This window comes from Dasypus novemcinctus, chromosome 25, assembly GCF_030445035.2.
Source record: "Dasypus novemcinctus isolate mDasNov1 chromosome 25, mDasNov1.1.hap2, whole genome shotgun sequence".
In the NCBI taxonomy this organism is placed as follows: Eukaryota; Metazoa; Chordata; class Mammalia; order Cingulata; family Dasypodidae; genus Dasypus; species Dasypus novemcinctus.
In genome coordinates, this window is record NC_080697.1 from 42170874 (window position 1) to 42183092 (window position 12219).

The window sequence follows — 12219 nt, forward strand, 5'->3', positions numbered from 1 at the left end:
AATAATTAAGTCATATAGTAAGTGAATATTCAACTGCCAAAGTGTCTTCCAAAATGTTTGAACTATTTTACACTCTTTCCAGCAATGCATTAGAGTTCCAATTGCTCTACATCTTTGCCAATACTTGGTAATTGGTCTTTTAAAAATATTAGCCGTTCTACTTGGTATGTAGAGCATCTCATTTTGGTGTTATTATGCATTTCTTTGATTACTAGTAACGTCGAGCATCTTTTCATGTGCTTGTTGACCATTTATATGTTTTCTTTTGTGAAGTGTCTGATTTTTTTCTGCCCATTATTTTTTTTTAATTGGTTTACTTGTCATATTAAATGTAAGACTTCTTAATATAGTGTGGATACAAGCCACTTATCAGATATATATATTATGAATATTTTCTTTCATAATTAGTGCTCCTTTTCCCTACATACTTAAGAAATCTCATCCTATCACAAGGTCATGGCAATATTCTATTATGTATTCTTGAAAAGAATTGCATTTTTTTATTTTTCACGTTTAGATCATCAGTCTTTCTGGAATTGATTTTTCTCTATGTTGTGAAGTAGTCAAGATTCCTTTTTTAAAAAATGTGGATATCCATTCGATCTAGCATATTTTATTGAAAAGTTCATCCTTTGTCTACTATAATACATTGGCATTTTTGTTTTTAAGTAATTGACCATCTTTGTAAGGGTTTTTCTGGACTTCATTCTCTTTTTCTGGTCAATTTATTAATAATCTTTGTATCAATACTAAACTGATATCCATTTTGTTGTTGTTCTTTTACATGACTATCTGGGCTATTTACCAGATAGAACTTTAGAACCAACTTGTTGATTTTAGAACTTTAGAATTAGTTTGTAGATTTCTGCCCAAAAAAAAGCTTGCTGGAACTTTGATTGGCATTCATGGACTCTTTACAATATTGAATATTCTAATTCATGAACATGGTATATCCCTCTATTTATTTAGGTCTTTAATTTTTCTCAGTAGTGTTCCTTGTTTTATCATGTACAGCTCTTAGAAATCTTTAGGTAGAGTTATTCTTTGGTATTTGACTTTTTAATGTCATTTATTCAAATTTAATTTTCTAAGTTTTTGTTGCTAATCTGAAGATATACAGTTGACTTCATACTGTCCCTGTGTTTAGCAGTCATATTATTAGTATATTCTTATATTATTTCCAATAATATAGTGTAGTTTTAAAAAATTTTTCTGTACATATAATCATCAATAAGTAAAGGTATTCTTCTTTTTAGCCTATCTTAATACCTCTTTCTTTTCTTGCCATACTGAAGTAGCTAGAACTTCCAGTATAACGTTAATAAAAGTGTACAGAACATTCTTGCCTCATACCCATTCTCTGGAGGAAAGTATTTAATTTTTCACTCCAACTATGATGTTCAGTATAGTGTTTTGTTTTCTTTCTTTAAAAAAAGGTAAATCTTTTTCAGAAGAAACAAGTTTCTTTTTCTAGTCTGCTAAAAATATTACTAGAAATGGGCATTGAATTTTACTAAGATATTTTTCTACATTTTTTGTGATTACATATATTTTTCCTTTATTTGCTAATATAGTGAATTACATTGACTCATTTTCAAATGTCAACTCACCTGATATATTTGGAATAAACTTACTTTGCTTGTGATATAGTGTTCTTTTTATATATCACTGGATTTGATTTGCTAATATTTTGTTTGGGATTTTAACATCTATAGTCATGAGAAAGAATGGCCTTACAATTTTCCTTTCTTTGAGTTCTCATTTCAAGTTTTATTATCAGGGAAATATTCCTCAGGGTTTTTGTTTTGTTTTGTTTTTCTTTTCTGGAAATACTTGCATGAGATTGGTATGATTTTTTTCTTTAAATGTTTGAAAGATGTTATGGGGGTAATCATCTATGTTTAGTGATTTCTTGGTGGGACGTTTTTAAATGGAGTCAACTTATTTAGTAGGTATCAGTCTATCCAGAGTTCTTATTTCTTCTGTTACCAGTTCTGTTATGTTTAGATTTTTCTAAGAATATAGCTTTTTGTCAATTTTTAACATTATTGTATGAAGTTGTTCATAACAATTGCATATGATCTTATTTTTTTGTGCAATCTGTAGTGATATTTACCTTTTTATTACGAATATTTTATAATCTCTTAACTACTTTGGAACAGAAGTTCAATCAATCTTTCCTTTTTAAATTTTAGCTACCCTCTCCTCCCCATTTATTCCTACTTCTGGGGGTACCCTGGTGCCACCGATTCCCAAGTCTAACGGGGAATATAAATGAGGCTGGTTCTTGGCTTTCCCACTGTTGGTTTAGGATTTAGTTTTCTTGAGTATGCTACATTAGTCACCACTGGTCCATTTGCTTTGCAGCTTCTATAATTTCATTATTCTTTTCCCTGTCTTTGTGGGCTTATGACTTTAAAAAGATAACGGAACCATAAACATCCTCTTTGTTAAAATATTATAAGGCTTTCAGGATGGAATGAAAATTGAAGTGTGCATGCATTGAGTTAACTGTATTTTCTTGGATATTCCTCCACTTCTTTTTCTAATATATCAAACTGATGGACTCTCATGTAGGTAAACAGAGTGTTTAGGGTAAACAGGTTATATTGGAAACTTAGATGTCCAGCCTAGTCATTTACGCTTAATATCTGGTATAGACTTTGAAGGAAGATAGCTTTTTAGAGAATGAAAAATAGTATTTCATCAGCACTACTTGGCCTATTGTAAGGAACATGGAAGTGGTCAAGGAGTTTGGTAAGCTGGCAGTTATAAGACAGTTATTTTCTGATACCTGAATAAAATTCTCTAATGGAGAAATTCTGACAGTCAGTGAATTTGCCACTAGTCATTTCTTAATTATAATATGTATTTTTTACTATCCCATGCTTCTTTCATTTTGTGAATTTCGTTCATTTTGAAATGCACCCATAATTTAGTTCTCATGTTGTTAGTTCTATCACTTTTCAGATTAGACATTGCTTTTCTGTCATATAGGAAGATTAATATAATGTTTGTCTCTTTTGGGTTAATGTTTCAGGCATTCACTTTTTCTTTCCATCTCAAAGTTTCCAACCTCCTCCTTGGCCATTTTAATGTTTCCAGAAGTGCCATTGTCAATCTCATAGACTCCAGAGAAAGACTGTTTAATTGAACATCAGTAAAAAATTAATTTCTTGCATTGACAGAAAACATTGAGCACTACATTTTTAACTACATAGTTCAAACATTCATAGTTATAAATGGAAATGTTAACATTAGGATTTATATGTTATCTGTCTTTTTCTTTAAGCTACAATTCCATATTCTTTTAGATATAGAAAGGTATATGAAATGGGCACTGAATTTGGCACCAGAAAATCTTGGTTGAAATCCTGATGCTTACAGGATTATTTGATCATGGGTAATTATGGTAATAATAATAGTATTGACAAAGGTAGGCATTTTGTCCATGTATTCACTGCTATATTTCTTGGTTGGGTAGTTAGTATTTAGATTGAAGGACCATTGTGGCGAATAAGAAGTGGTCCACTTTTGAATGTAATATAGGTCCTTCTCATTTGTATACTGCCATATGTTTTTTTCTTAGTTCATATGTAAGAAGTAATAATTATGGGGGTTTTCTTTCTTGTTCTAATATAATACTTTTATATTCTGCATTTGATAATAAATTGATAATTTAATGTTGAATGGTTTAATGGTCATTATTTTATCATCATTTATTAGAGGTCCTGTTTAAAAGGAGAAGGTGTTTTGCACATATGAAATTTAGTACTAAATGGAAGAGCACATTTTGAAAAGTTCTATATTTCGGAATGTATGATTAAATTTTTGTCACATAGTGTTAAATATGATTTCCTTTTTTGTTTGTCATACTGAGTAATTTTTTCTAGAGGGGCAGAAACCTAGAGCCTGGCTCATTTCCTAAAAAACAGGTGACTCCAGTCTTTCATATATAACTTTAGCCTCTATCCTCAAAATGGCTTTTCAAGGTGCTCCAAGAATGCACAGATTCCTGGAGCATCTTAAAAATAACGAGAATCAGGATTCTGGGAGAGAGGTGGGATGCTGTGCAGCCAGTACCAGAAACTTGTAAGGCAGGACCCTGGTGTTTGTAGAGCAGATACTTTGTTGGCATGGTCAGGATGTTATGGGAGGTTATAGCATCAGGCCTTGGCTGGGCCTGCCTGGCCTGCCCGGGCACAGTCTAAGCAGAGCTGGCCCACAGAATCTATGTGCTTCAGCTTGTGGCTTCTCCGAGCGATTCTGTCTTCTGGTTCCCAAACATTTGTCACCTTAGGTAAACTGAGGTAGAATGCTACTAATCAATGTATTTCCAAATGGAGTCTTTCTCTGTGTACCTTAATGTCTGTTTAAGATGATCTAATAAAGCCCTAAGGAAAAAAAAAATCCATTTAATGCAAATCTTAGAAAGAGGCGAGCAGCTTACGTGGTGATTATAATCTTCAGCCCTCCATTTTGCTCCCTTTTCTGAAGAACTGTTGAAGAAGAACGGAAGAAAATCGATTTTGAAGAAATTAAATTTTCTTTTGAAACAGAATGATGGTTTTTAAAACAAGGAAGAAGTGGGTTAAATGTATGCTAATTACGAGCTGTGCCTAGTTCTGCTTGCTGACTCCGGCTCTGTGCTTTTTTCTCTCTGTTCTCTCTTTGCTGCCTGCAATTTTAAATATTTTAAAGAGCAGATGTGCCCTGCGTATGGATTTTGTGTAAATGTTGATGCGCTGTATACAGAATGTGGGCCGAGGACCATGCTCTGTTGACATTATCCTCTATTGCTTAGCTTCAGACAGTAAAGTCCTGACATGTGCGGCTGTGTGGAGGATGCCGAAGGAATTGGAATCAGGCAGTCATGAATCCCCTGATGATTCATCAAGCACCACGCAGACCCTGGAGCTACTCTGTCACCTTGACAACACAGCCCATGGCAACATGGCCTGGTAGGATTCTGCATATTTTATCCGCCCAGAACAAGCCTGAAGGTTAGACGGGTGCTCTAGCTGATGCAGATTTATATTGCAGGAGCTACTTTACACTTTTAAAAACTCTTCTTTCCTTAAAAAACAAAAATGGTACAAATTGGTTTTTTTTTTTCCCCAGTCTCGGTTGTTTTTCAGATTAGACACATTTATGGAAGCCCCCCACATATATAGTATAAGAGCCTGCATCCTGTTCTTTTTCCTTTTCATCCAAAATCAATGGCTGTACACGGTTACCTGACATAACAAAACAACAAGTTAGTCACCATATGGCACTTAATTCTTACATTGTTTTTAGCATTTGTAAATACACTTTCATTCAGAAGCCCTACACGCAAATTTTTTATTTATTACTTCAGGTTGAAGGCCTATAATTTCTTATTTCTATGAGCTAAATGTGAAAACACTGTGTGCAAGTTTGTGGACTATCTGCAAGTACTGTATGTCTTCACTCTTGTATTTCTTTTTCCCCATCTGTCATATTGAGTGTCAAGGGACTGAGAGCTGTGAAAATCATTCCTTGGTGTGTCCTGGCCAGTTGCAGTGTAAGTGTTGTGATAGAAGGTTTTACCCTATCTGCATCCGTCAAGCACCTACCTGGTAATAACCACCAAGAAGCCTTCCTCAGAATACAGTTACACCTGATCTCTCATATAATTGAAACCTAGGTACATTTAAATATGAAAACAATACTCCTTCCTTGTATATGTGTGTGTGTGTGTGTGTGAGAAAGGATCCATATCGTCTATATAGTTAATTGTATCTTAGTCAATTCTACCAATTAAATTGAATTCAACAGATATTTATTAAGCACCCATGGGACCATGTCAGACTCTAGGTGAATAGGTCAGGGGACCTGGCCTCAAGCAGTCACAATCTCTAGGGGGACACCAGCATTGTAGACATCTACCCCTGAATCAGGACAGATTGTGATATATCCTGAAGTCACTGTGACCTGTGTGCTGTGGGCCCCCAGAGGAAGGGGTAATTAATTTTTACTAGAGGAATTGAGGAGGGATTCGCTTAGAGGTAACATCTGGAGCTGGGACTTAAAGAGGGACTCAGATTTCCATCATCAGGCCGTGAGTACTGAAATGGTGATGAGAACAATGCAGCAGATAAACCACCATTTCTGTCTCTGGAATGCTTTTTTATTTTTGAAGATATCAGGGCCAGGCATCGAATGTGGGACCTCAGTGGTGGGAAACCAGTGCCCAACCACTGAGCCCCATCAGCTCTCCTGAGTTGGTTTCTTTGTTTGTTTGCTTGTTGGTTGTTTTCCTGTTTCTAGGAGACATCGGGAACCAAACCCAGGACTTCCCAGGGAAGCAGGCGCTCAACCACGTGAGCCACATCTGCTCCCTGAACTGTATCTTATGTATTAGTGTGTGGTAGAGGTATCTTTATAACTGTTAGGCTTCCATCAGGCCAGTGATGGTGTCTTCTTGCACAGGTGTACTGGGATTACCATTAGTACCCAGTCTCTAAGCATAGGGGAGGCAGAGAGGAGTCCTGAAGTGCGTGGGAAAAGTGCCTGCACTTTATCACCTGGTTGCCTAAGTGCAGAGGGAGTTTGTTTCTTGCAGTCCCCATCTCTATGCAAATTAAAATCACCTGTAAGAGTTTCACATTTCAAATGATGACAGCATTTCCCCAGCAAGCAGGCGTGCGTGTCTGGGTTGGTGCCTGTGCGTGTCCAGGAGATGCAGCAGGCGCTGGCGAACAGGGATGTATACGGTCTAGTCCAGGTCAGCAGTCACGCTGGGGAGATAGACGTGGACAGAGAAGGCCAGCGTCTCGTGGCGAGTACAGAGATAGAGGTGGACTCCGAGAAGGCAGCTGGGCTCCGCTCGGGGATTAGGAGCTGAGGAGGCACTGCACACGGCTTCTCCCGCCTTACTGTGGTTGAAATCCTCTAAGCTATCCCCCCAAGAAAAGCATGCCACAATATCCATGCGTGCACTGTAGGGAAATGAATATTAGATTAGGATGCTAATTCTGGATCCTACCTACACAACTTATGAAAGGGAAACTTGTTAGGAAGGAATTGTTGATATTTTAACCCTGTCTCATTAAACCGCTCTTCTCAAATCCACCTTGGAATGCTGTTTATTCTGATTTGACTGCCATTGTTGCAAGTATTTCTTGAATTCTTTTTTGTTATCCCATACATTATGCGTGTTCTTTTTTTTTTTTTTTAACTTTTGTTTTGAGATAATTGTAGATTCACATGGAGAAATAATGCAGAGAGGTTCTGTGTCCCCTTCACTCAGTGGTATCAGTGGTAACATCTTGCTTAACAATGATATCATTTTACAACCAGGAATTGGCATCGATAGGATCCACCTGCCTTACTTGGATTTCACCAGTTCTACCTGCATTCATATGAGCATGTTTAGTTCCGTGCCATTTTATCACATGTGTAGATTCATGCAGTCACCACCACAGTCAGGACGTGCAACAGGCCCATCACAAGCTTCCTCTGGCTGCCGTTTTACAGCCACAGCCAGTTCCTTCTCCACTCTCTCATCCCTAACCCCTGCCAACCACTAACCTGTTTCCCATCTCTACAGTTTTGTCATTTTGAGAATGTTACATAAATGAATTCTACAATAGGTATACTTTGGTCGTAATTCTTTTCACTGAACATAATTCCTTGTAAATTCATCCAGGTGGTTGCATCCATCAATAGTTTATTTCTTTTCATTCCATGTGTATAGATGTACTACAGTTTGTTTGACTCTCCACCTATTAAAAGACATTTGAGTTTTTCCAAGTTTTTGGTCATGTATAGGTTTTGTGTGAACATTCATTTTCATTTCTCTTGGATAAATGCCCAGGTGTGCAATTGCTGGGTCATATGGGAAGCACATATTTAGTTTTGTAAGAGACTGCCATGTTTTCTTCCAGCGTGGCTGTATACCATTTAAAATTCCCACCATTTTTTATTTCTCTGCATTCTCACCAGCTTTTGGTACTACACTCATTTCTTTTTTTAAGTATCTTTAGTCAAAGATTTATGATTTGACAAGGAATTTGGGTTTTGGAAATTTAAGTCTGGTGAATACAGTGGAGTTGAGGGAAGCAGTTTTGGGTCAAAAACAAGGTGATCAGTAGTGATCTTTGTTTGCTTGCTTTTCCTTGTGGCTTCTAAATCGACCCTTAGAGCACTTCCAGCAGAGATGCCCCCAAACATATTCTAGACAGTAGCAGCACTGCTGGATGTACAGAAGCATGTCAGAATGCTGGGCCAATTCCCCATACTGCAGAGCTGATACCTCCCCTAAGCTGTGTCTCAACGGCAACAGTCTAAGTGTCTTGCAGGCTAGAGGTGTGTCCCATGCCTAAAGAAATAGTGCCAAAGGACTCATGTCCTCCAGGCCATTTCAGCTTGTGTTTGTTTTGGAGCAGTCCGAAGTCCTAATTGAGACCACCAGTCACATTTCCATTCAACTTTTGAGCAAGAGCTATTTCAGCCCTCCGATGAGTAGGAATTACGCCAAAGTACAGAGTTGGCAAAACCCTCCTGTTTGTCTTTAGCTCCCATTACTCAAAACACTAAAGACCAAGGAAGAAGATTATGAAAAGTATGATAAAATAGGTTCAATTTGAACAGGAATTATATGCATTCCAAACTTAAGCTGCACGAGAAAGGAGAATGAGCACTGGACAGGACAACAAAAAACCTGATTTCCTGTCTTCATCTTGCTCTTATATAGTAACAGTGTCACAGAAAAGTCACTTCATTTTTCTAGATCAATTTCTTCATCTCTAGAAGGAAGATAATGTTTCAAAGTTATTGTGATGATTATGTGGCATGAAAAATATGTATCGAATATAGATGAACATGGTACATATTGTATTTTTTAAGATTAACAATAAAATATAGAAACAAAAGTGTTGGTTTAATGTACCCCCCCAATCCCTACTAACCCTAATTTTCTACAATTCTGTACTGCGGGGAAGGGAGCTCCTGAGCTGCCATGAGGTGAGGGAAGCTTAGAGGGGCCAGCACGTAGCAAACAGGACTCCCTGCCTTGTGTATGATGAAAAGGGCACACAAAGTCTTTGCTCAAATACCACCTCTTCGGAGAGGTCCTGACCATTCTGTCTGAAATAATCAGTGCTCCACCACTGTCCCCGTGACTTTGTCTCATTTAATCCATGTTATCTTTCTTAATTGCAGTTATCACTACTTGATATTCTACTCTCTATGTTTATGCCTACAAATTTATTTTCTCTTATTAGACTGTAAGCTTCCTAGGGTCAGGGACTTTAGGTTCACTACTGTATCCACAGCACCAAGAACAGTGCCTAGCACTGTAGGCAGACCAAATATTTGAATGAAAAAAAACACAAACAGAACAACAATAATAATATTGAGCCATTCCTGTGAACCAGATCCTGTTCCAAAGGCTTTATATGCATTAACTCCCATAATTGTATATACCAGATACTGTTGTTATCTATTTTGCAGGTAAGATAACTGAGGGTCAGAGAGAGATTGAGTAGAATTTGTCTAAGGTTTCTCATCTCCAAAGTAGTGTATATAGGATTCATATTCAGGCAGTTGAACCACACAGTGCTCTACAAACATCCATTGTACTGAATGAATGAGAGGCGTCGTTTGTGGTCATCAAATTGTGATTTGGAAGTTGTTTTAGGTGAGAGACAAAGCTTATCTTAATCAGAAAAAGTTTTGAGAATGGTTGCATGTTTTCCAGCCAGGCCTTGTTGGATAATAAACATAAATAAATTATGCTTTAGATGGGAATTACTCATTTTAAAGATAATAAAACCACCCTCTTTTCTAATGTATTTTCTCCTCTTCACTCTTGATTTGCTACTTTCACCACCATGTAATTGTTTGTGACAGAAATGATGGACTTCAGAAGTTTGGAGCTCTAATTTCAACTCTTTAGCTAATTAGCATATAACTTTGGGCAAGTCTTTTTTGTTTGGGCCTCAGTTTCCTCCTATGTAAAATGTGGTTGATTGTAGGTGATTTCTGGTCTTTCCAGTTCTAAATTGAGCTGCAGTAGCCTCTCTTTCACACTTACTCTGTGTTACATAACTTTTTTTAAATGAATCAAATAATAAATTACAGATCCTCTTTCCCCATTGCCTGTAACATTGAAATAGATGACATACTTGTTACTTTGGCCAAGGGAGCCTATCTTGGACAGTAGTAGGAGCATACATATACCTGCCCCTAAAGTGTTCTGGACAGAAAGGGCTTTAGAAATCTTCTAGATTAATTGGATGAAGTTAGTTCAGAGACAGCTGGGTACCTGAATGGAGTTTTTACCAACCCTTCATGATGTTTTTACCAAAACACACCTCTGGTGTGTGATATCTTTAACTATTTTCAACATATCTTATCCTTCCATATTTTAGGTTGTAATTGTAAGCTACCCTGAATTCTTTCAGGAAAAATATGAGATTATAGATAAATAAACAGAATTAGTAAACTTCTACCTTATACACGCAAAAGAAAATGAAGCTAAAAGAGGTTAATCCCAGTGTTGCACATATAACTGTCTGCATTTTTCACTGTTAAGGAGTAGGAAAGTCTCTCTGGAACTCTTCCCATTTGTACTGCTTGTGGCTATTCTTCTACAACAAATTAGGTTTCTCCTTGAGCCACTGATTAGACTGATAGCATAATGCATTTTATCAGTATATACAATGTCTGTATATATTGATGATGGATACTAGACAATTGACTGTACACTGCCCCAGTTCTCTAGTGCTTCTTGGCACTTTACACCTACCCATCTAATGTTTATTGGAGCCCTAATAAAGGGGAGGTTTCCTGGAACTCACAGGTAAGAGCAGGAAGGATGTAATTATTTTCCGAGAGTATCGTCCTCTTGTGTCAGCTCACTCTGAAGTTGTGATGTTGAGTCCCTGCAATGCATCATCATCACTATTGGTTTGATGTCTGATTAGCCACAACAGGGTAATTTTATGGTTCTCCATCTCCTTTTGATGATAAAGAGGCTCTCCAGCTGTTAAAGAGTTATGTACCTTAGCTTTAGATTAATGCCTCCCTGCTGGCTAGTGGAAGCAAAGTCAAAATAATAGAAACTTCAGTATAATCTGGTTGTGCTCCATTTCCCAAGTGGTATATCAAGAGTAGTCATACAAAAATCGCCTTGTTTCTTAGATGATGACGCCTTGTTTCTTAGATGATGAAAATCTCCTTTAAAGGAGAAGTTACTAAAATCAGTTATCAGAAGTGTTCTAAGGATGGAAGTAAAATTAAAGACGGTCAGCTGCAGCTTCCTCCCAACTAACTCACATTGCCATGATCCAGAATCTGGAGTCCATGCTGTCCTGGAGTTAAGAAACACTGCATCCAGCACGCCAGGTGTTTCTCTAGTGGCATTCCCAGTGCCCGTGGCACCTCCACACAGTGGCCCAGCTAACTTCTACTTGCTTAGCCAACTTGTCGGAGGCAGGGGAGTGTGCCTTCAGTGGAAGGAGAGGTAAATATCACATTGAAATGCCAGGCAGGCTGAGAATGTTTGGGTTACCTGGGAAAGTTAGATGTACCTGAGAGGAAAGTAAAAGGGCACAAACAGTGGGGTTGAGATTGCAGGGGAAGGAAAAAAAACAATGTGTGGGTCAGAGTGGCTGCCCACCAGATGCTTGAGATATTTTGGCCAGAAACAAGAATTTGGCCTCATTTCTCTTTTCTTTTTTCCTCTATTTATTTAAATATGATAGAACAGTGGATCTTTGCTTAAATTGAATGTTACAAAGAGTAAATCAACAATTATCCTTAATATCGTACAGAAGTTGTATATGAGGATACATAAGAAAATGTGTTTGAGATTTTAGAGATTCTATCATTAATTCTACTGTTAGTGACAATAGAAAATTGTCAGTAATTATGACAGTATTATCATTAAAGATTTATGAGATTTTTGTTAGACATGTTAATACTGTTTAGTTTTACCCAATCTAGATGTACTTAGATAAAAAAATTTTTAAAACTGGAACCCCAGTGTTGCTACGGAGTTACTGTCTCACTACTAAAGTTGGACCTTAACTTTTTCAGAAGTTTCTTATGGAAGCCCAGAATGATCCCTGTCATCTCATTATGCGTAGGAAAATAACAATCTTATAGTATTATAGGACAGTAGGAAAATATCTTCCTCCTTCAAGTTTTTAAAAAGTCTCCATTGTAAAGTGGGGGAAGGGTTGTCAAAGT

General features: G+C 37.2%; 1 protein-coding gene across 1 annotated transcript in view; it reads left to right on the forward strand.

The window, feature by feature from the left end:
- Positions 1-12219, forward strand: part of EIPR1 (EARP complex and GARP complex interacting protein 1) — a 213665-nt gene that overhangs the window by 143967 nt on the left and 57479 nt on the right. Inside the window, exon 4 of the mRNA XM_004480926.5 lies at positions 4805-4961. Coding sequence (XP_004480983.1) covers positions 4805-4961 — 157 coding nt within the window. The remainder of the gene's footprint in view (positions 1-4804; positions 4962-12219) is intronic.